At 45.3% G+C, this 24,927-nt stretch overlaps 1 protein-coding gene across 3 annotated transcripts in view; it reads left to right on the top strand.

Moving 5' to 3' along the window:
- Window positions 1–24,927, top strand: part of ECH1 (enoyl-CoA hydratase 1) — a 435,952-nt gene that overhangs the window by 283,470 nt on the left and 127,555 nt on the right. For all 3 annotated transcript variants that reach the window (XM_069644207.1, XM_069644208.1, XM_069644206.1), the window contains exon 9: window positions 3,870–4,020. In XM_069644207.1, coding sequence (XP_069500308.1) covers window positions 3,870–4,020 — 151 coding nt within the window. The remainder of the gene's footprint in view (window positions 1–3,869; window positions 4,021–24,927) is intronic.

The following is a 24,927-nucleotide window of genomic DNA, read 5'->3' as shown; positions in this document are numbered from 1 at the left end:
CACTTCTACCCCTACCTGGACGATTGGTTGATCAGGGCTGTATCTTCGGAACAAGCTCAGATCCAGCTAAATCACGTTTGCCACTCCCTTCACAGACTGGGCTTCTCCCTCAATTTAAAGAAGTCACAAATGATACCATCACAGAGACTCCAGTTCATCGGAGCGATCCTGGACACTTCCCTGGGAAAAGTCTCGCCACCAGAGGTGAGGGCTCAAGATATTCTACAGATGGTTACCAAGTTCCAAAATGCCCAACGTCTACCAGCCTTCTACTTTTTGAGGTTGCTAGGCCTCATGGCATCCTGCATTTTCCTAGTGCCAGAGGCTCACCTGAGAATGAGATCTCTCCAGTGGGCACTGAGGACTCAGTGGTCACAATTCTCAGGAAGAAAGACAGATATTCTTCAGGTTCCCGACAGGGTGGCTCGAGACCTTCAGTGGTGGGCCTGTCAGGAGAACATTGGCAACCTTGGCCGGAGATAACAGTCACAGATGCCTCACTCACAGGGTGGGGAGCCCACGCCAACGAATTGACCATCAGCGGTCGTTGGTCTCCATCGGAGTCCAGACTACACATCAACCTGTTAGAGCTGAGGGCCATCAGACTTGCGCTGAAGGCTTTTCTGCCATCTGTACAAGGGAAGAATGTCCTGATAATGACGGACAACACAGTGGCCATGCATTACCTCAACAAAAAAGGAGGCGTAGGATCACTACCTCTGTGCAGAGAGGCGATGCAGCTCTGGTTTTGGGCAATCCAAGAAGGAATCTCTCTCGGCAGTTCACCTAGCCGGAGAGAAGAACTTGACAGCGGACGCTCTGAGCAGGCAGAGCAGTCTCCCACGAGTGGGAACTAGCTCAGGAAGTCCTTCAAGAGATCTTCGCCCTTTGGGGAACCCCTCGGGTGGATCTGTTCGCCACCAGTGTCAACAGGAAGTGCGACCTGTTCTGCTCAAGGGAATTTCCCCCGAGAGGAGCTCTGGGAGACGCGTTCATAGTGGACTGGGAGTTTCCACTTCTGTACGCGTTCCCACCGGTCCCTGTCATTCCTCAAATGATCAGGAGGTTGAGAAGATTCCGGAAAACCATGATCCTAATTGCCCCGGATTGGGCCAGGAGAACGTGGTACCCGGACCTTCTAGACTTGTCCATCTGCCCTCCAATTCGACTTCCACTCAGAGAGAACCTACTCTCACAGAAGGGAGGTCAGGTTCTCCATCCAGACATCAAAACCCTCAACCTTCACGCTTGGCTTCTGAAAGGCTGAGGTACAAGGATTGGGACCTCCCTGATGATATGGAGGTGTTGCTTTCGACAAGGAGGCCAGCAACAAAGTCTTTATACCGCTGCCGTTGGAACAGATTTTGCAGCTGGTTTAGAGAAAAGAATATCAACCCTTTTTCATGTGGTACACCAATGGTTTTGTCCTTCCTACTCTATTTGGGGAATTCAGGCCTTCAAGTTGGCACCATTAAGGGCTATCTCGCAGCGCTATCCATCTTTAAGCGCACTGCGGAAGAACCATCCTATTTCAAGTTACCCTTGGTAATACAGTTTCTAAAGGGATTAACCAACGTTTATCCCCCAAGACCATTCCAGGTTCCCCTATGGGATTTAAACTTAGTCATAACTTTCCTGATGGGCACACCTTTCGAACCACTCCATTCTTGTTCGTTAAGATTTCTTACCCTTAAAACTGTTTTATTAGTAGCACTTACATCTGCTAGAAGGGTGAGCGAGTTACAAGCTCTTTCTTGTAAACCCCTCATACAATCTTTCACAAAGACAAAGTTGTCCTGCAAGTGAAGCCTAATTTCCTCCCAAAGGTGGTTTCTGAATTCCATATCACTCAGAAGATTACCCTGCCATCTTTCTATCCTCCTCCTCCTCATCCGGGGAAAGAGGAAGAGAGGTTACACAGGCTGGACCCTCGAAGGGCTTTAAGTTTTTACATCAGTAGACTGGCCAGGATAAGACAAGCAGACCAGCTGTTTGTAGGCTACACATGTCACAAGCTGGGGTTACCGATAACTAAGCAGACCATTTCCAGATGGATCATTCTAGCCATTTTGGAATGTTATAAACTGGCAGGAAAAGAGCCCCCTCAAAACCTTAGGGCTCATTCGACCAGAGGTATTGCAGCTTCATCGGCCCTCAAAAGAGAAGTGCCGGTTAAAGACATTTGTGCGGCCGCAACATGGTCGTCCGTCCATACCTTTACACGATTTTACAACTTGGATTCCTCCTCCAGTCAAGAGACTAGGTTTGGAAGGGCAGTATTGCACTCTATTCATCAATAGAAGGCATCATGAAGTCAGTACTCCCACCTCCAATAATAGAATACTGCTATGGGAGCCTATCTAAGATAAGGAATACGTCGGAGGACACAATCCCTTCGAAGAACAAGTTATTTCTTACCTTGTAACGTTCTTTCGATGGGATGTTCCTCCGACGTATTCCTTGATCGACCCTCCCATCCATCCCCGCAGTTCTACTTCCCTTGTTGTTACTGCTTACGCTCCTTCAGGGTGATTAGTCTAGTCCAGACAGAAATACTGTGGGCTACAAAACGGAACTGAGCAACGGACGCTGCACGCGGCCTTTATAGGCAGGATGACGTCGACGTCGATAAGGCGGCTGTCGGGGGACATCAACTCGGCGGACGTCGACGCGCAGCGCCCTCTAGAGAAAAATTTTCCGAGGCCAGCAGAGCTGGAAGGAGATATCTAAGATAAGGAATACGTCGGAGGAACATCCCATCGAAAGAACGTTACAAGGTAAGAAGTAACTTGTTCTTCTCTTGCCTGTTCCGTTTTTTTCTGTCAGACTCTATACACCAATCTCTCCTGTCCACATTAATGCGTGCTGAGAAGGCCTTTTGTTCAAGTATTATCGTCCTATCTGGTTGCTGTTCAATTTTGTTTAAAAAGTACATTGAATGTACCCTTTTGTCTCCTTTTTCTCTCCCATGCCCATGCAGTACCCGTTGATTATCTTCCCATTGCAACCTCCTTGCTACTTCTTTTACCCTTCTGCATTTTCTCCTATACACATTCCTGTTCAATACCTTCTGCTCCCATTCCGCATGCCACTATCATTTCAAATATTCTTTGCCCACTCTTATACCCCTCTTTCTAAGATACTTCTCTTAAAGCTTTGTCAAATATTTTGCCCCTTTTCCCAACCCACTTCTGTCTGCTTTTCTCACCTTTCCATTTGAAATATTCCCTTAACACCTCATTGCCCCTCTTTTTTACAGCCGTCAGCCAGAACATTTTCCCTCAACATCTTCACTCCCCAAATACCCTCCTTGCTACACATCGTCTCTCCATACATATATTTCCTCCCCTGTTCTGCATTTTCCTTCTCTCAACATCTTCCCCTTCCACTGCTTTAAACTGCTCCACAACATCTCTACACCCTCCCCTATCCTGGCGTCACTTCTTCCTCCCATGTATTATTTTCTCCCAACTTCAAATCTTTACGCCATTCATTTCTCCTCATCACTCCCCACATTCCTGCCACATCATCCCTACCTCCTCCCTTCACTAATCCGAATGATCCCTTCACATATCTCGCCTCACGGGTACATTTCCCCACCATATCTTCCCTTAATCCTGGTTCTTTCTCTTGTCTTTTCCCCCCCATAACAATCCATTCCAGCCTACACCTCTGAACTACTGTGTTTTTTAAGCTTCCATTCACATCTCTCCTTTGCATATCACTTCTACCCTGAGCACCTCTCCCCCTTACCTCTGGCTTAATATGCCACATGCAATACTCTACCTATGTACCGCAAATGTTGTTTGAATATCTCTCCCTCTTCACCTTCTTTAATCCTTTCTCCTCCTTTCCCCCCGCTTTCCCAGTCGTGTGTTTGAGGACAAAGAAACTATGATGGAAGGCGCTTTTGAGGTAGCTTCGGAGATCGCCAGCAAAAGTCCTGTAGCCATAGAGGGGACAAAGCTGAACCTGGTGTACTCTCGAGATCACTCTGTGCAGGAGGGATTAAACTACATGGTGAGTTAGTCTTTTTCCCTCCTCGCCCGGCTGCATGGTTTATCCCAAGCATGTTTTCATTGGGTCTGATAATCTGACACTTATTGTGATACTACCCTTATTCTGGATGGTCCAACCACCCCACTCTCTGGGCCTGGCATTTCTTGGGAACAGGAAGAGGCACTCTGGAGCAAACAGGACACTCCGGCAAGTTTCAGAAGTCATCAGGTTTTTATTTTCTTCCAGCAGGCAATACACATTATGATGTGTATGCACCAGGGACATCTCAGGAACTCTGCTCTAAAACACTGGGTTCACTCACCCTTATATACAGTCCTAGGGTGGTGAGGTAATGGTTTGGTCATAAAGACAACCCCCTTCCTGCCTGATCAATGTGCTGTATTTCTCCCTACTTGTAATTTGCTGGCCTATCTGCTACTCTACCTGGTCTAAACCGGTTTTACCCACTTCTTGCCCACTCCTTGCCCCCTCCTTTGTCCTTTACATGAACTCTTTATAAAAAAAGATCTCCACTGGTGTCATCATGACTCACAGCAATCCACCATTTTAGGGATTGCCTGACCATGCCTGACGTATCACAAAATGGCGGATTACCCTATTTCTGGCCATATTTTGATACCTGGTCCGATTCAAGTCTAGTTCTTTAGTAAAATGCACTTAGCATGTACTACCTAACAAGCAGTCTATCGTTTAAAACATTCTGACCTTAGAAACATGAGTCGATTTTAAAGAGCTTTGCTGCAAAGCACTATAATTCTTATTTCTACAACATTTGAAGACATTGATCACCCCACTAAGTAATCTATGTTCAGTTTTGGGGGAGTGGGTCTATCTCTACTACATTTAGTTTGAGGGGGAGGGTCTAAGCACTTCTGTACACCCTGTTCATAATATTAATACTCACCAGATATTTGTCTTGAAAGTGATGCTTTGTTAAAAAATAGTACCTGCAGCTTCTATGTCAGATTATTGATCTATTGATCTATTTATCTATTTTATTTGTTTAATTTTTACATTGCTTTTTGCTGAAGTGATGGAGAAAGGTTTCACTTATGAGACCTGAGCTTGTCAAGGTAGCCTCTTATTGTTCCATGGGTGCAGCACTCTCTTGCAGACTTTAGATTGCCCTGGTTGTGAACGCACAGCCCTCTGGTGAACCCTGGAAGGGAAGAAGGCTTGAAGAGTGGAGGTAGATAGGTGGTGGTGGGTAGAAACGCAGGAGAGAGGAGTTTAAAAAGGTTGTTGATGCATTCAGGGGATTTCTTTGAAAAGGTTTTTTTTATTTTGAAGTTGCTTCACTCCACACATTCACACATACATTCTCATGCAATCCCACACATTATCATCGTGTATTATTCAACATTTCCTCATGCTGAAGACTTTCATTCCCCTTAGACAGATTATTATTATGCATCTGCGATAGACTTGTTATGTATTCAACCAGTCATAGTAAGCCATATGCCTCTACGATTGTTTCTCTAACGTTAAGCCGTCTAAATCCACTAGCCTCCTTGGTTCTCTAGTTCATGGTTTGAGTGTTGAATCAAAACATACACAAAAGACTCATCCGTTTACTCAACAGAGGTGGACCCAGTTACAAAATACAAATGTATTGTTTTTATCACCTTAAAAACTTCATAGAAAAATATACAGTATTGGTCTATGTGGCTCGACTTGATATCTGAAGGAAACTACAAACATTTAATTCAGTATTTAGACAAATACACATCCTATTCACAAAAATGCCACTCTTTCAACATCCTCTATAGACACATTTGCAATGTAAACACATCCCATTAGTAATTTTACTTTAGTCGGGAACCATTTCTATCGTAAATCAACATTTCATCTTGACATATATGTAACACCTCTTAAAAAATTAACATAATTCTTCCCATTTATTTCTCAATAACAATGATCAATCCATTGTGCTTCGCAACCCAACATGTTTCGTTCCTTCAGTCATCACATTTTCTTGGAACTTCTTCAAGGAAAAAAAGGACTAGCGAGGATGTCCACTAACCCACTATTTACACAAATAACTGCTCTTTAAAATATAACCACCTTGTTACATTTTAACCCAAAGCTATAACATTGGTACTACATTCTCAATTACGGAGTATTCAAGTCCTTACAACTACGATCAAATCTTTTGGTGCCTCTATTATTTGCAACAAACTGATATGGTGATCCTTTCTCATGTTCCAACTCTGGAGCGACATATAGGAGGAACAGCATTAAAATTGCTGCTTTAATAATGGCTTAAGTGAGCTATAATTGCTCAGTATTCATTTACTTACTTTGACTCGCTTTGACCAGATTTTTACGAATGGTCAACATTCCATATTAGTTGGAACCGTCCCTGGAACGACATGACATATACATCCAGTCAGCTTCTTGCATCCACCACCTTTTTAAAATGACTTAGCGGGAGCATAGTCGGTTATTCATCCACTCACATGTCTTCATTATAATTTGTTTCAAATCCAGTCACTTATCTCTGGAGCACATCTCTTAACGGGGACCCTCTACATTTGTTGTCTGCAATGACACGTCAAGAGACAATATTTCTTATTTATACACCGGCGTGTTTAATCTACAGGAAATTAGTTTAGGTCAATACCCCTTAAAGTTATTAGCCTTTCCCTGTGAGACTAGGGAGGTGAGACTGCTATACAAAGACCCTCCCTAGTGGTAGAGGTAAGCGGGACCTCTCTGGTAGAGACTCCCTCCATGGGGACAAGGACTCCCCTTCTGGTGAAGAACTCCCTAAACTACATCCCAATACACCTCCTTCGAGAACATCTTGTTAAGAAAGAGAAGAAGCAGCCCACAGAATTCGTTATTGTCACCCAAATACTCTAATGGTACCTGTAAAGGAAAACTTGAGCCATGCTGAGATGAAGAAAACCAGTGGAGGCGTAATGATCATGAACCAAAAACAAAGGAAGGACTTCGATGCTTTTTGCTGGGCAAGTACCCACGGTAGCGTAATAAGAGGAGACCGAGACCTAGACAAGGAGATCTCCCGCGGGTCTCAAATCGACAAGCAACAGGAAATGGAAGGAAGATTGGGCTTACAGTGTCCAAGCAGGTAAAAAGCCCAGGCACAGCATTGGAAGCCTGCCAATGAAGAGGAGAAGAGGTGCAAAGTACTGAGAGGGACACAAGGTGTCCCTACCTGGAACAAGGAATAAGTGGTGGCGTGACCACGAAAAAGCTGTGCTGGACTAGTCGGTCCATTAACTAAACCGACACCACTTTCAACTAGCGGCTGAGAGCCAGCACAAGAAACTGTAGAGAAACCAAAGAGCCAACCTGACCAGAAGCATACCCACAAGGTTGTACCACCCAGTGTCGTTATTCCTGAAGGGCGCAGGTAACGGGGAAAACTGGAGACCCGGGAGCGGGACGGAAGATAACGATTGTAACATTCATACTCGTCTCAGTCCGGATAAGATATCGGGAGGGTGTGAGAAGTTGAGATGCTCATACTTGTCCCAGTCAAGATACAATAGTGAAAGTGCATGAAAAGAATAAAGGAGCATTACTGGAACACTCCTATTCATCCCAGTAAAGATAAAGTTACAAATAATCATTACTGGAACACTCATACTCGTCCCAGTCAAGATGAAAGACTAGAAACAGATGAAGAGTGGATATCATTATCTGAACACTTATACTCTTCCCAGTCAGGAATGAATATGAAGAATTTATAAATAAAGTGAGAGTCTTTATTGGAGCATCCATATTGAACCAAGTCAACATACAAGGCAGACATTGAGTTAAACGAAGTCGTTAAGTCTGAATGAAGAGAAAATAATAAAGAATCCATGAATAAGCCAAAAGAAATGTGTAAAGGAGAAAATAAATGGACAAAGAGGCTACGTGAAACCTGTCAAAATCCAGTGTCAGAACTGTGGGACTTTATAAAAGTAGTTACCAAGAACTACTTGAAGATCCTATACTGAACTGAACTTGGTGAAGAACCAACTCACAGGAAAGGTGAGTCATTGTCCTGTGCTTTGTTGTTCTAATAGTGATAGGGTCAGAGTAGGGTAGATGTTGGACCGTGGCTGATACTGCTTTTGGACTGTCACTGACAACTGACAAGCTCCTTAGTTAGTGTGGTTAGGCAGGGAACACCCTTACCAGAGGAAAAGTTAGGAGTTTTTGCATTTTTATCTAATAAACCTATACTGAAATGGCAGACCAGAGTGTCTCTATCTTCTTACCCGCCACAATGCACATTCGTGTTTGTGGTGCTCTAGCTACAGGACACCAACACTTTACTTTTTAACAGATTAAAACACTCTAATGTAGCAAACACTCTAATGTAGCAAAACAAGTGAAGAGAGAACAAGATTATAATCAAATTAGAGAAGTAAAACATAAGGAAGGAAGAAAGGAGTTAAAACAAAATATGCAACCTTATAACTAAGGTTCCTGCTTTTATAGCATTTATTTTTGCAGTTTCCATCTGTATTTATCTGCATTTAAGGTGTTTACATTTTTTTTTTTAAAGAAGTTGCAATTGGTAATTTTTCATATTTATTCAAATGAAAAAATTGTATATTCAGAAATAGGCAAACCCACAGACATACTTGTAAACAAATGGAACTGGGTTTTTGCAGACCAATTCCAACTGCATGGCTTCTCTTGTGACTGCTGCTGATCTAGAACACTTCAGGGCTGAAATTTAAACCACTTCAAATGGAATATCAATTCATTGTTTTACATTCTTCAGGCTGCCAGTTTACAAAATAATTGGCCTGAAAGGCATGACTGACAACATGAGGATCCAAGCAGGAAGTCCTCTGTTTTTGTATTTTCTGTTATTTTTAAATACATAAATAAATGGAAAACATATTTAATTCTGGCTGTATTTGTGTAAAAATCAGGAAAACAGGGAGCCTTAGGTATAATAGAAGTGTCTAAACTTTAAACATTTTTTCCCTTCCTAACCGAGATGGGGCCTTAGAGTCACAGGTCTGTGATGAATCTGATGGTGTAATCACTCCTTTCTCTGAGCTAGCCTCCACTTATGGGAAAAGGGGTCACTATGTAAGGGAGGACCACCTGGGAGGAGGTGACTCTCTGGGAGATGAGATGACATAATTCGGAAAAGTCACATGCACCACTTTCCCTTCAAGGGATGTTTCCTCTATGCCCCATGACATACCTTCACGTCCTTTCCCTGCATAGCATTAGTGCATTCCGCTGTGACCAGCACTCCCTCCCGCCACATCCCCATTCCCCTGCACTTCTTGTTACTGCACATGCACGATCCAAATGTCACAAGGCCTAGCAGGACCATTATTCTTCATACCTGTTCTCACCCTCTTGTGTCTTGTTGCTCCTTGAAACACTATTTGCTGTATAGGCACATAATAAATACTCAATAAATTAAAAAATAATGGCACCCTGTTTCACTCCTCCCCAACCTCTGTGTAAATCTACTCGTGTTACTCCCCAAAATCCTAGGAGGGATAGTAGATGGACAACTGGGACTAGGAAGAAGCAGGGAGTAGTGAGGATCGCTTCCAACGCAGGTCAGCATCCACTTCTAAAAGCCATTTCGGAACTAGTCCCATGACCACTGACATGAGAAAGAATCACAGAGTAATGAAGATTACAAGGCCCGGAAGGTCAACGCAGTGGTCTTGTTGATGGAAGATTAATAATCTAGCTGGGAAGTTTAAATACGGCCCAGCTACACTTGACAGCAAGAAGGAGAGAGGAGAGCTGCAGACGCTCAACCGCAGCGCGACCCGCAATAAAGCTCAGTACCACGCTAAGCGAGAACACGCTGTGGCAGGCGGCGTGAAGGTGAATCCGAACGATGAAAGGAGAAGCCTGGGTGCTGGCGGCTCACCACTGAATGAGGGAGAACAGTGGGAACCTTGCACCACGAAAGAGGAAAGAGAAATGGCAAGGTTTTAGCACTTAAACTGGGACACAAAAAGCCAGTATGCTGAAGCAGACTGGAGCGAAGGAGCACTGCAAGCAACCGGTAAGCCCAGGGAGAATGAGGGTTACCAGGTTGCCAGTGCATGTGTGCCGCTCCATAAGAAAAACACAAACTGAAGGGAACTGAGGCAAGGGAAGGCCGGAAGCTGCCGGTGAACCCAGAGAACACAAGTGGGTTACCAAACGCCTAATAAAGTTAGTCGCTTTTAGAAAATGCAGAGAGCCCAAAACCAAAGAACAGAGTTGCCCTGCACTGATAGCCACAGAGACTGATCAGTGCTCCCAGGCTCCAAGGCAAGTGAAGTAAAAAGGATTCACTTTCCTTCAAAAGCAAGGACCCGTTCAAAACAGCTAAATGTTGCGGTTTCCATATATGTCTAAGGACAGGTTCAAAAAAGCTGCCAAAAAAAGGTTTTCCCATATGTCCTGGTAGAAGCATTTAGAGCTCGGTAATCTATACATAACCTGAAATCAGAGTTATGCTTGGTTGGTACCAAGACCAATGGGCTGGACCATGGACTACTTACTGGTGGACTAGATTACCCGAAGATAACATTTGTGGAAAAACATTGTGCACAAAAGTAGTGGTAAATATTTTGTAATTTTGAGGTGTATATTTAAATGCATGATTCGGTTGGGATAACAACCATGTGCTTAGTGTTCAACAGGCACCTGAGGATGATCTTTTTAGATCGAAACATGTAGTGGCCCATTATATTTCAGAGGCTCCCTGATGTTGTTTTTCATAAATAATTTAAATTCATTTAAAATAATTGGAATATAATAAATGAATTGTGCATTAAGTCGTGGTCTTCCCTTATCATTTAAGGACTGTCTCATCCTCGAAGTTTCAATTATCTTGATAGTTACACAATTTATTCATAATCCATGACCAGGATCCAAGTTTGAGATGGTGCTACTAAACACTTAAGTATTAAGTGCATTTGGGCACATATTCTCTGGTTATTCTCAATATCCTGCCGACACCAAGATGTCAGGCCTGGGGTCATTGAAAACAAGATGGTAAACTGCCTAAGCAGAAGACCTCTTCTTGTTATCACAGGGTATGCTATGGAGAACATTTAACACCCTTAATCGGGCTATCGGAAAGGCTGCGTTTGGAACAGATCATTGAGAGACTCTGACTCCTTCCTCCGTATATTATGTCAAAAGCAGGGCTCCCATGTCCATACAAGAGATGAAAACCTTGAATCTATTTATGGGGAACACTTTAGGAGCCTCCTTCGGGGGGGGGGGTCCTAGGTCCACTAAATAGTTCATGTCACCTAGTCGGTGTCATGATCTCTGCTTCCAAAAGGTCAGGGTTTTCCCAACTCCCTTGGAAGCAGATCCATAACCCAGGTTCCGAGTGCCAACCAGTCCCAATTGGTACCTTTTGGACCCAGTCCTGGCGACAGTGGCACCAGGCTCATAAATATGCCCAGTCCCAGCGCTGGAAGCGCCGGGCTCATAATGCTTGGGTGGACTTACCTTCACCAGACCATGCTGCTTACTTGCCTGCCAGTTGAGCCTCTGATCCTCTTCTGTTTGGAACTACTTTTCCTGTTGGGTGGGGCTGGAGCCACTCCCTAGATTCAGAACACTGGAACTCTTCTGGAAGGCAGGAACTCTTTTCTTACCAGGAACTCTTTTCTTACTTAGGCGTGGCTGTGGAAGGAGACACCTAAGCACTACAGGAGGCTATTTAAACCACACCCGGTGGATGAATCTTGCTTTGCGTTATTCTGCAACCTCTGCAGCAGAACGCTCATCGTGTCTTCTGCATCCGGTCCTGGGCCTAAGGAAAAAGGCTTACCATCCTGAATCCAGTCTTCAGCAACACCTATAAAGACAAGAAAGAACAGGTTAGCATTCCGGCATCTGAAAGGCAAAGGCTTATCATCCTGAATCCAGTCTTCAGCAACACCTATAAAGACAAGAAAGAACAGGTTAGCATTCCGGCATCTGAAAGGCAAAGGCTTACCTACTCTTCGTATGCTCCGGAGGCCTTCGGCGCTGCATCCCGCATCTGAAAGACAAAACAAGGTGCGTTTAAAGACATTGGGGAACTTTAATACTCACGTGCCATTACTCCTTTTCACATCTAATCCAGTGGGTATTCCGGCACCCTGCAGCCGCTCCGAACTCGTACCTGCAAAATAAAAAGACAGTTAGAGCGCATAGTGAAGCAGGCAACAAGCGCTTACTTACGTGCTTCCAGGCGCTTCTATTCATCACACGGGCTCCATCTTCAACTCACTTCAGCGCGTCATCCGCCATCGCCGGAACCCTGCAAAACAAGAGACATCATTACTAAAGACTTTAAAGACATTTGAATGACTCGAAACTTACCGTTCGTGCAGTAAACGACGGACAGCAGTCCTCTGAAGTCAAGAGGCCTGCGCTACCTATCCAGTGAAGAAACTGGTTACAGCACCCTGCCCCGAGGCAGATGGAGAGCTCAGCATTCACTTACCTAAGGTGAGAGCGTTAACCTTTGGGGGTCTACAGGAGAGGAGAAGAGGAAAGAGATAGGGACACCCCAATAACCCCAGTTCATTAACCCCATATTTTCTATCTGCAGACATCTTACTCTACACGTCAGGCATACAGTGCACAGAGGTCCAGCCCAAAGAGCCAACCGGGTGCTACACATCACCTTTGAAGATACGGTAGTCGCCCAGTCAAGACCGGCGCCTCTGCGAGAATCAGGTGAGCGTTACAGTCGGTGTGCGACTCTAAGATAATGACCATTTGTCATGTAAAGCTCTAGGCCATATTGAGTCCATGATCAGAACTCCCTGGCCAGGGGGAATATTAACAACTGAGACCTTCTGGTCATACCAGTTTTATCAATGCTTGACCTGCTATTAGCTTGTCATTAGCCTCGGCCAACAGGAGAGCCATTCTCTTCCCGAGACCCAGCGCGTAGTCCACCACATTTAATGTGGGTGATGTATATGGTTATTCCCACCTTTCCTTCACCATAGCCAAGGGGCCCCAGACAGGGTGTTCAAAGGGCTAAAGCCAACCCTTTATTATAACACCTAGGCAAGAAATATCAGAAGGTCCCACTTCCTTCTCTGGGGCTTTTCAAGATCGCCAATCATGCTTTTCAATGTCCTGGTGACTCTCTCCAACATATAGGAAACTCCACATTCATGCCACATGGACTTCACATAAAGTGTGTGTCTCTGTGACATTCCTTAGGAAACTCTGCTAAAAATACTAAACAGGGACCTAGCAACTGACTTAGAAATTACTATCCTTAGTGGGATGGATTTAGGATACCTAGTGACATAATCAACAACCACCAGGATAAACCTGCTTCCAAAAGATGTGTGAGGGATAGGGGGGCCCTCAATATCAATTACTACCCTCTCAAATGGTATACTGACTACAGGAAGTAGAACCAAAGGAACATGAATCTTGGCTTCACTTTTGCCAGACAATGGAAAAGTTGGGCAGCTCTTGCAGTCGTTCTCTATCTGGACCCCCCTCTAAGGCCATTAGAAAAGCATGCTTAACCTCTACTTGGGCCCTCTTTTCCAAGATGATCTGCAAGGTAGACTTCCTTTGCCAATTATAAGCGGAAGGGTCTCACCGACTGGGGGACAATCAACCTCTTATGGTGCCCAGAGTAGGACCCTATGGGTTCACTACAGTAACCCATCTTCCCAAAAATAGTGTATGTCCCAAGTACCTCACCCTCCAACTGCGAATAGGCCTATCTTCTGAGGCCTTCCAATCAGTGACATTTTTCTAACTTTTTCTGAATTCTGCTCTAGGTGGGACCCCCTTCCGAAAGCAAACTATTCATTCAGGATGATGATTAGGGGTAAAAATCTCAAGCAGCTCCTCTTCCTCATCAGGTTCAGGTGCTGGGTAAGCAGAAATGTGGGCATTACATAGATATCTATGGAGAGGAAGTAGCAAAAAGAAAATCAAAATATTTCCTAACACAGCTTTTAAGGTTCTTTGGGCCCTGCTAAGCCTGCAGATGAAGAGACTCTAGAAGGAAAGATTTGAGTCAAGATTCAAAATTAACCAAAGTAGGATATAAGGTAATGTGGGGCGAGGAGGAGTTCCCCAGTGAATTGGAATTGAGGGTAAATTACCAAAATCAAAAAGGGTGAAGAGTGTCTGTGGCTAGGTAAGACAATGTGGTGAAGCCGAACAGGTTTGATAGGTAGTGAAGATGGTGCAAGATTGTAAAATGCTATGAAGAACATACAGGGGAAGTAGAAGTGGAAACCAGCTCCGTTGAGCAAGATCAGGGATCACATTAGTTAAATAAGATAGTCCAAACCATCCTAACCAAGGAATTAAGAACAGATTGAATGTCTGCCTACTGTGAACCGGAAGGTCATTGTAGAATGAGGGACGGTAGTTAAGATATGAAAGGAGTGAAAGGAGAAATTAAAAAAGTGTCGGAAGCGGCCTCAATATTGTTTTCATGTTACTGGGATAGAGGTGCGGCTTGATGTGTTTCCCACGCTCAAAGGTGCTTTCCTCATTGTAGGACAGTGGAGTACAGCGGAGAGTTATGTAGCCGTGTGCAGCAGCGTCTCGGAGCCCCTAGACCCGAGCTCTGACATCTGAGACCTGAGGTATCCACCTTTGGCATCGGAGTGAGCGAGGAGGAGAGGGGTGCAGTAAGCACACAGCACCAGGGAGTGCTTCTTTAAAAGCAGTTGAGTGATCCAGGTGTTAAGCCAGGAAAATAAACTGAGTTAACAGGGCAACGTTTTGCAGTATTGCTCTGCACTGTCCTATCACCCATTATTGTGTCCACATGTGGGAACACAGGTGCTTCACCACCTCAGAGGTTTTCTTCTTTTTCTCACTTTCCCCCAGAAGCTCACTGTCTCCAGAGCTCCAGTCCTCGCTAGTCTGGACTATTGCAACAGCCTCTTTCTAAATCTTCCTGCCTCTACTTTACGACCTTTACAACTTATCCAGAACAGGACTGTGAGACTTGTCCTTGGCCTCAAGGCCAGGGATCGTATCTCTCCAGCTCTGAAATCTCTTCACTGGCTCGCTGTGGCTGCAATAGTCAACTTCAAGACCCTCTGCATCGTCCACAAGTCTTTCTGGGGCCTGGGACCACACTACCTCCAACCTTCTCTTTCAAAACATCATCCGTCTTGAGCTCTACGCTCATGCATCTCCAACTCTGAGAGTCGGACGCTTCTCCAAGCAGAGAGTTGGGGACAGATCTATCTCCTGGGCTGGGGCCTTCATCTGGAACAGCCTCCCTGCCTCTCTCAAACTTCAGCAGAACCACCTTTGGTTCCAGAAGCAACTCAAGACCTTCCTTTTCACTACTGCTTGTTCTCTTCCTCTCCCCTGCTGATGCACCGGACTGCTCCGCGCACTGCTCACCTGGTCATCCTCTGAACTCGGGCCCAGGCTCTAGCATGTCCAGTTGCCCTTGCACTGCCTCCGGGCTCCACAGCACTTCAAGGGTCTGTATCAGCAACCCTACAGTCCCTTCTCTCTGCACTTATGAGCCACCCGCTGGCTGCGCTTGTGAGTTAACTGCACTTCCCCCTTCCCCTCACCCCTGGCACTTCTCCCCTTCCCTATTCCCTGCACTTGTGCAATCTGAATGACACAAGGCCTAGTAAGATCGTTATTTTGTCCTCCCTCGTTTCCCCCTCCTTGTCTTGTTGCGCCTAGAAACACTTGTGTACAGGCTCGTTATAAATGCCATATTATATCATTACTGAGGTGATGTTTAAAATTGCACTCGCACAGCTCATAACGATTTAAAACATTGTACATGTCATTTACCACAGCTTTTATGTAAACAGAGGACTTGACGCAATTCAAGTCTGTTTTGAATTTGACATTAAAGGATGGAGGACTGCAATCACTCCACCACTGCATTACTCCACTAGAGAGCGAGTGCAGCAGCCCCACTGAAGTTATAGCAGAGTATGCGAGCAGCAGTCTGCGCATTCGGCGGTGTTGTTAGCTAAGGAGGACTGCAGCTAGTCTACCGGCTTAGGAGTTAAGCGCATATCAGGAGGCAGCAGAGCAGCGATCAACGCTAGGTAGTGGAATTGTGAGGTACTGCTGAGTTGCTGTGATTGCCCTTTTCGTCAAAACTGGAAGTAGCCAAGTTTTTTTAAAAACAGTTTTATTGTTTCCAACCTGATCACCATACAGTTTAGCAGCAAGTATGCATGTCAATTTTCATGTACAGTTCCAAGTTGTATTTTCTCCCCCCTCCAACCTCCCCCCCCGCCCCCACCCCCCCCATTCGAGCCTGCCAACCACTTTAACCTTCCTCAGCCCATTCCTGCGGTGTTCCTTCTTCCTCTCTTCCTAAAGGACTGTCTTCCTCCGGGCTTACTGGATAGGTCCCAGACAGTGTCGCTACTATTTGTTTCCAAGCAATCAACGTATCCACTTCTTCCTCCCCACCCCTATTCGATGCCTTGTTCCACACCGTTGTTTCAGCATTCGTCCATTTCTGGAGATCATGCCACCAAGCTTCTGCTCTCGGTCTCCTACTTGCCTTCCAGCTCATTGCTATCCTACGTTTAGCAAGTATATCCGCCAGGTCTTTGAGTTTGCTCACATGTTTTAGCTTGCACGGCCTGGAGAACCTCCCCACCATGCATGCCCACAGGGAGTTCACATCCAGGTTTATCTCCTTTACTGTCAAGAGGTGAGCTACCTCCCTCCAGAATCTTCTTATTTCGGGGCATGCCCAGAACATATGTACCATCCCAGCATTGACCTCCCCACATTTTGGGCATGTCTGTGTCCCAATATTTTTAAACTTGGCTATCTTCTTAGGGGTCATGTATGCTCTATGGGTGATATATAACTGAATCTGTTGCAACTTCACGTTCCTTGATACTTTTTTGTGATATCCCTGTACCCTGACCCACAACCCATCTGCCATGAATTCTCCCGCCGCCTCCTCCTCCCAGTCTCGTCTCGTCAGGATGACCTCTTTCCCCACCTTGGACATCAGCAGCTCGTATATGCGGGAGACCTCATGGTTTCCTTCTGATACGTCGTAAATTGTTTCTATGACAACCTCGGACTGTTGAGTCGGTACTGCCTCGGGCCACGTGCCTCTTATCTGCACCAGACTCGCATATGTGATGTATTGTCCTTGATGTAATCCTGTGTTTTCCACCACTGTATCAAACTATCGCCTTCCCGTATTGCCACACGCCCCCCATGGTCGCTAGACCTGTCGGTTCCAAATGCCTTCCAATACGCTTCCTCATTTTCCCATCCACTCCTTCGAATGCTACTAACGGTATCTGAGGGGAGCAAGGGTGCGGGTTCCCCGTCAGCTGGCAGGCTCTCCACCACATCTTCTCACCCAGGTCCAACAATCTTGTCCCTCCACATCCATTCATTTAAGAAATAAAGGGTGCATTCTGCCCTCAGCAATTTAGACTCTAGTGTAGGCACCTCCGATAACCACCTTGCAACGTATTGGAGTTGACTAGCCAAGTAATATACTTCAAAGTTGGGCAATCTAATGCCTCCTTGTCCATACGGGTTTTGTAGTTTCCATAACACTATTCTATTCCTACAGATGTGCCATATGAAGCCTCTGTATTTGCTCTGTACTTTGGCGAATAATTGTTTGGGTATCATATATGGTATGTTCGCAAAGTAGTGTAATAGTCTGGGCAGTACTAACATCTTTAACAGTGCCACTCTCCCCTTCATGGTCAAACGTAGCTTGGCCCAAAATGTCATGCTATTTTCAATTTTAGACACTGCCTTCTCAGTGTTCTGCTTGTGTTCCATTTCAGCGTTGTGATATAGATATACTCCCAGATATCTGAATGTTTGTTTCCCATTTTATCTGTAATACTGGCAGTTTGTGTTGTGGCATTCCTATATATCTGCCTAGGGGGGAATACATTTTAGGGTTAACTGTAATGCCAGACAGCATAGCATATTGCTCCATAGCCTCTAAAATGTATTGTAAGTTCTTCTCTGGGTACTTCAGGTTCAGCAGCATATCGTCCGCATACATTGAAATCAAATCTTGCCCCCGTTAGTGCTGATTCCTACTTCCCCATATTGCTGCCTCAGGTACGCCGCTAGGGGTTCTAGTGCTAAAATAAAAAGCATCAGGGACCACAGTCATCTTTGTCTGGTGCCTCTGCCCAGTTACCACTGTTCTGATATGGTCCCATTCTGACTCAAGCCAATGGTTTGTTGTATAGTAATTGCACCCGCTTCATATATACGGGCCCAATGCCATATTCCTTTTAAAACCGCCAATAGCCAAGGCGACTTGACTGAGTCAAAGGCTTTCACTGCATCTAGTGAGATTATTGCCACTTCTTGGGAGCTTCCCTCTTTCTGCTCCATGACGTAATGGAGTCTTCTAAGGTTGTCGGATATGCTCCTCCGTGGGACATACCCCGTCTGGTCAGGATGTATGAGTTTATTTATAACTGTTCTCGAACTATTGGCCAGAACTGCTGTAAGTATTTTACTGTCTTGGTTGAGCATCGAGAGCGGTCTATAGGATCCACAGTCCGTGCTCGGTTTATTAGGTTTAAGAAGCGGAATGATGATCGCTTCCCTAAGGGACTCAGGCAATGTGCACTTGTCAAACGCTTCATTTAACATTGCTAGCATCGGAGAGAGCAATTCTGACCTGTATGCTTTGTAAAACTTGCCCGGGAGTTCATCTGCCCATGGGGCTTTATTAGTGGGTAGTAGCTTAATCACTTGTTCTAGCTCTTCTAACCTTATTGGAGCCTCCAAGTTCTCTCTCTCTTCTGCCTCTAGTTTGGGAAGAGTCATTTCCAGCACATATATTTCCTCCCCCTCGGTTACGTCTGTATATCATTTCTGATAGTACTCAAAAAAACATTTGTTCACTTCTTCCTGGGTATCTCGTGTCTGGCCATCCATCCCTTGCATTGCTTTAATTGTTTGTCTGGGGGTCTCACTTTTATACAACCATGCTAGTAATCTTCCTGGCTTATCCTTCTGCGTGCTGCCTCTCCATGTATTTTTTTATAATTTAGGTCACATAGTCTTCCCCACTTGTCTCTGCATTCTTGCTGTAATTGGTGTATGGTCTCAGCCTCCTCTGGGGATCCCACACCCTCCCGCATTTTAGTCTCTACCTTCATCTCTGCGTCATGCAATTCCTGTATTATGCCGCCTTGCAATCCTTTTGATTTTGATATTGCCGCTCCTCTCGTTACCACCTTGAATGCCTCCCTAGAGTGTCCCAGCTAGAGTGTCCCAGCTGATTCTACACTGCCGGTATTATGTTCAAAGTACTCCTGTATTTCTTTTTTTAGGTCCTCTCTAAACACTGTGTCTTTTAGTGCCTCGGCCCTGGGTCTCCATGTCCGGATTCTCGCCCTGGGAGGCCAGTTCTGCCATGCTACTATTGCTGGCGCATGGTCTGAGAGGACCATGGCCTTGTATTCTGCCCGCGTCATTTCTTCCGCTAACTCTGATCTAACAAATATATAATCATGGGGTGTATAGGTTTTGTGGGGCAGAATAGTGTGAGTATTCTGTTTTGTGAGTGGTGCATTCTCCACACATCTACTAACTGAAAATCATTTAGCAGGGGGCTGAAGGCCTTCGCTACTGGGATAGGCCTACCGACCTTCTCATCTGATCTGTCGAGCTTCGGGTCCAAGGTGCAGGTGAAGCCCCCCTCCTCCCATATGATTGCCCCATCCATATATGGGCTAATCTTAGTATATAGATTCCTAAAGTCAAAAGTGGTGTCTTGATTCAGAGCATAAATGTTGATGATGTTCACTTCTTTATTTTCCACCAACCCTCTTATTAACACCATCCTCCCATCTTTATCTAAGGTGGACTGTAATAGCTTAAACGGGATGTGTGGCGATATCCACATTATAACCCCCCCTGGCATACGCCAATTACGTTTCTCCCAGGATAGTCCCTTTCCATTTCCTCGCCATCACCTCTTGCTTTTCTTTGTTCAGATGAGTTTCTTGTAGCAAGGCAATATCTATTTTCTGTTCTCTTCAGGTACATCATGACCTTATTCCGTTTGATATAGTTATTTATCCCCCTCACATTCGAGGTCGCTATCTTCAGGCCTCCCATCTTATCCGTTCCCTACTCCACCCATCTCCTCCCCATCTCTCCTTTTCTTACTTTTTTGTGGCTTGTGATTGTAGGCTTGCCCCCCCCCCCCCCCTTAACACTCCAAACTCTCCCTCCCAAACTGTTGCCCAGCTCCATTCCTGGATCTCAGGCTACACCGCATCTAGTCCTTTTCTTGGGCCTAGCCGATACTCGGAGCTCTGCAGGGGGATACAGCCCTACCAGTATCCCAACTAAACTAACTACTGGGGGTGCTAACGCGTTCAGTCGGTGTCTCCCCTTCAGCCTTTTAGTTTACTTGGGCCCTTTTGTGTACAATCCACCCTGAGCTCCCCATAACACGTTTTATATTCTAGTTCAAAGTCAATGTCATTGTTGTAGGTAACATCACTCCCCCCGCCACCCCCCGCACAAGTCCAAGTACTTGTCTGAGGAACCCTCGTTCACTTCTCCGGTCTGCTCTCTGTATGGCCCTCTGCTCCTGCCCGGCAGTTCTGTGCATGAAGCCATATTGTCGCTTCTTCCGGGGTTTCGAAGAAATGCGCCTTGTTGTTGTGCATCACTTTAAATTTCGCTGGGTACACCAACAAATACTTATATCCAGCCTCGCGTGGCCTCCTTTTAACTGACACATAGTTCAATCACTGTCGCTGCACCAAAAAGGTGTAATCTGTGTACGCTGTGATGGTCACTGATCCTCTACTTATGGTCCCCTCCTTTGCGGAAGTGCTCCAGAATCTTCTCTCTTTATTGTTCAATATCTTGGCGATGAGCTGTCAGGGAGGTGCTCCTGGTCAGGGCCCTGTGCGCCCCGTCCACAGTGAATCCTTGGGTGAGTGCTCCACTGCTTATATCCTGTAGCAGCATGTCCTCTAAATAGTCTGTAGTGTACAAGCCTTCTTCTCCCTCCTGGAGCCCTACGATGCATATATCGTTCCTATCCGCCCACCCCTCTGCTTCCTCCGCCCTGTTCTCCACGTTGTGCACTCATTGTTGTAGTACAGTGACCTCCTTGGTGTTCGCGGTGCAGGTATCTGTGTTGGCCTTCACATCGTGTTCCAGCACGCCTGTGCGCTCTGCCAGCTTTCTAACATCTTGCCGTAGAAGATTGACGTCCACACTGAAAGCGTACATTTTTAATTCTAGCGAGGTCACGCAATTTGCTGTATCAATCTTATTCCCATGATGTCTCCAGCACTGCTATGGCATCCAGGATCTGTTGGTCATTTCGTGTCGGGGTCACTTCTCCTTGCATGTCTTGATTCTTTGGTTTTACAACTTCCACAGTTGGAGACGATTTGGCAAAAATCCTCCATCATCGGTTGTTTCCCTTTGATTTTGCCCCCCTTAGACGCCATTTCTGCTCCTGTATTTATATGGTCCCTGCTATCGGTGTTGGGTCACTTTGTTGTTTTCATCTCCATCCTTCTGGTACTCAATTTCGTGGTGCCTTCCTAATAGTGTAGCTCCTCTGCCCTTGGTTTCCGCTTGAGCACTAGTCCAGTAGCCTTGGCCTGTCCAGGCTCCACGTGTCGTGTAGCTTGTTGTGCTAGGGTTACCTCGTTCCTCTCATGTCGATCTCTATACTTTATGGGGGTGGGGGGCACCTTGGGAACCTTCACACCAGCAGCGTTTTATTCCCGCTCTGGTGACTTGACGTCCCTTCCAACCCCCGTTTGTCCAGTCTCCTCGTTGCCTGTGCTGGCTTTCCTCTATTCTGTGTATAGCTGGTCTTTGATTGCTTCCTTATGTGGTGACTCACGGCAGGGCCCGGCTCTCTAGATCTTGTTGTCCAGCCTCTCTTCCAGTTCGCAGATCAGTTTATACTGCATCCTAGCACCTCACCCTGTTCATTTGCCTTACTTTGGGCTACTACTTGTCTCTGTGTAGTAGCAGTGTGCTTTGTTCCAGATTGCATTCCTGCTCCTCCGTTCGTGCGGGTGCTCTATCTTTACCTTCTCTGTGTCTACTGTGCCTTCCAGTTTCCCCCAATTACCATCTGTCTTCCGCTCTCACTCTCTGCCCTGTCTTCTCTCTGCAGAGTGCTTGGGAGCTCCGTTTCTGGGGAGGTGAAATTATGAGGCTCACACTAATTGGAGGTGAATGGTGTTTGTTCAGATATGATCTCTAGCCCACCCATGCTTGGAGAAACATAACAATCAATGCAGCTGAAAGATTCTCCTAAGCATTTTCCCTTCTGCATTCCATGTTCCACCCTCCTCACATCTAAGTGGATGGTGACACATGGAACACCAGAGCAATTCCACAAAACGTGCATTCTTTAATCCCTTTGTACAGTTCCTCAATACAATCTGTTTTCTTGCTTTGTCCTACAACATTTGGTGAGATGGCCCTTTCTGTTGCATCTCTTGCACACTTCCTTGATTGCAGGACAGTCTTCACTACTCACCAAATAGTGTATGCTATTGCATCTGTAACATTTTCTGCGGTCTTGAACGTCTTTTCTTTCTTGAAGTCTTGTCGTTTTCTTCTTTGCATATGCAGAATTCCTTCCAAATTACTTTTTCCTGGTTACATCCTTATTTTGAACCACTAATATTTCAGGCCAGGTGCTCGGAATGCTTCTTGTTTCGTATCATTTACTGTTCTCTTTTCAAGTTCTCTTGCACATTTAAACGTATGCTCCACTGCCTGCTCATCCGATAAAGTTGTAAGATTCTTTAACTGTTATTGTCCATAATTGCATAAACAATGTATGAGTAGACATTTCTTCCTTTCATTGGCAAAATTTAAACCATGAGCAGCGAGACAATGCTCGAAGCGTTACTTCCACCTTTTCCAAGGCAACGCTGGTTCACCCTTTGTATCTAAGAAATAGTGAGGAGGTGGTATATCCTGCAAGCTTGGATCACTGTTTTGGATTGATAGGAATTGTTAGTTCTAATGAAAAACAGCAAACTATAACTTGTGGCTGCTCCTTAGGTGTTGTTGCATTTGTTGGGCTGATGCAACATTATTGGTTATTGTCTAGAATTCCTCTTGTGAGCTTCAGATAACTTTATTAATTCCTTGCAATGGCACATTGACAATATGACTACACACTATGGACTTGATGCGGTAAAACTTTGTGTAAATGTCTTCACCATTATAGAAATTGTGCTTGTACCAGTCCATCAAAACCTGATCATCCAGGTGCCAAGCATGTAATATTTCAACAATGAATGAATATCGTAGTGTCAATTCTTGTAAAATTTACTTGCACAATTTTTTTTTCTTTTATATTGCATTCATGTCGTAACACACATTGAATTTACACAAAATTGTCGTTATGTTTATATTTCACTGAGCCACAACACGGGAGGCACGCAAAGCAACGTAATAAGGTCCTTCACTCTACTTGACACGCACAGTGTAGAGCCAGACTCGCATTTAGGAGTGGCGTTCCATACAGCGTTGCGGTTTGTTACGGAGATGCTGAGAATCTAAGGTATGTCATGAAATTCTAAATTCCCCACTTGCAAGTTTCAACGAGGGGTACAGAGTCAGTAATTCAAAAGATTCAAATGACTTTTAAAGGTGCAGATTACTTTTTTAAAAGAAGCGAGCACAAGTATTTAATTGTATATAAGGGCACATCCAAGCATCTGAAACTGGCGCATTTGACTTACTTCCACCAGTCGTAGCATTACGATACACCTTCCCTGGGCACTTTGATCCCAGCCGACTCCGAAATGTTTCGTTCAGACAGTCGAAGTCCAGCAGTTATCTCTGTAAAACTTACTTCTATGGGGAGTATGTTAGTGCGAACAGCTAACTCGGGGCCTGTAGACAGTTTCAAAGCAGGATTGGGAACTAATTCCTTCGTGGACAGTTTCAGTGCAGGAAAAACATTGTGGTATTGGCTCGTCTTCTGTTTCATTAAAGAACGGCTACTCGGTGGGCCCGCCATTCATTTATTACCATCCTCGTCGCCACTAAAATCATGAGGCTCATACCAATTGGAGGTGAATGATGGTTTATTCAGATATGATCTTTAGCCCACCGGCTCTTGGAGAAACATGGCAAACAATGCAGCTGAAAGATTCTACTAAGCATTTTTCCGTCTGCATTCCATGTTCCACCCTTCTCACTTCTAAGTGGACGGTGACACATGTTACATGGAACACCAGAGCAATTCCATAATAAGTTATTACAGGAGGATATACCTGCTAGCTCTTTTGCTTCCTGATTATATGGCTTGTGGTCTGGCTTCCATTATACTATGTTCTTTTTGCACTCCGCGCCTTGTGCGGGCCTGTGTCACCCCGTTCATTACTGGCACCATGCTTATGGAGGAGTTAAAGTCCTGCGCAGTTGTCTTCCCGGTCCGGGCGGCACTTTTCCTCTGTCACTATTGCTGCCGTCCAGTATGTGCTATGATCTATTTGTTGCGCGTGATAAACATCTCAGTTTCAGTAGTGCTTACGTTGGTTGTCTCCGAGTGGCACTGCTTCTTTGTGCCTAGCGGCCTTCTTGTGCCTTGTTGCTCCTATGCAAACGTGTGTTTTAGTGAGCACCTGTTTACTGTTCTTTTCACATACCCAGCGGTTGCTTTTGGGTCCAGGGTATGTTCTCTGTCTCAGCGACCGTCCTCCGGGGCAAACCCTTTGTCTTGGTAACCGGTGGGTGCCATCTTCGAATTTCGCTGTGTAACAGTGTCAGGCAATATATTTACCGGTCCCGCTTCGATCTTGTCAGTTTTTCCTTTCCACCTATGCGTTCACCAATTATTCCATGGTGCACGTCCTTGCACCAGTCTGCTCCCTACGAGTTCCTCTCAGGTCCATGTCTGCAGGGTGCGTTCTGTTTGTTACTATGTATCCCAGCCAGTTACTT

This window comes from Ambystoma mexicanum, chromosome 2p, assembly GCF_040938575.1.
Source record: "Ambystoma mexicanum isolate Mex_15411 chromosome 2p, UKY_AmexF1_1, whole genome shotgun sequence".
Taxonomy (NCBI): domain Eukaryota; kingdom Metazoa; phylum Chordata; class Amphibia; order Caudata; family Ambystomatidae; genus Ambystoma; species Ambystoma mexicanum.
Note: the sequence above shows the minus strand (reverse complement) of the source record. Positions and strands in the feature narration are given on the sequence as shown.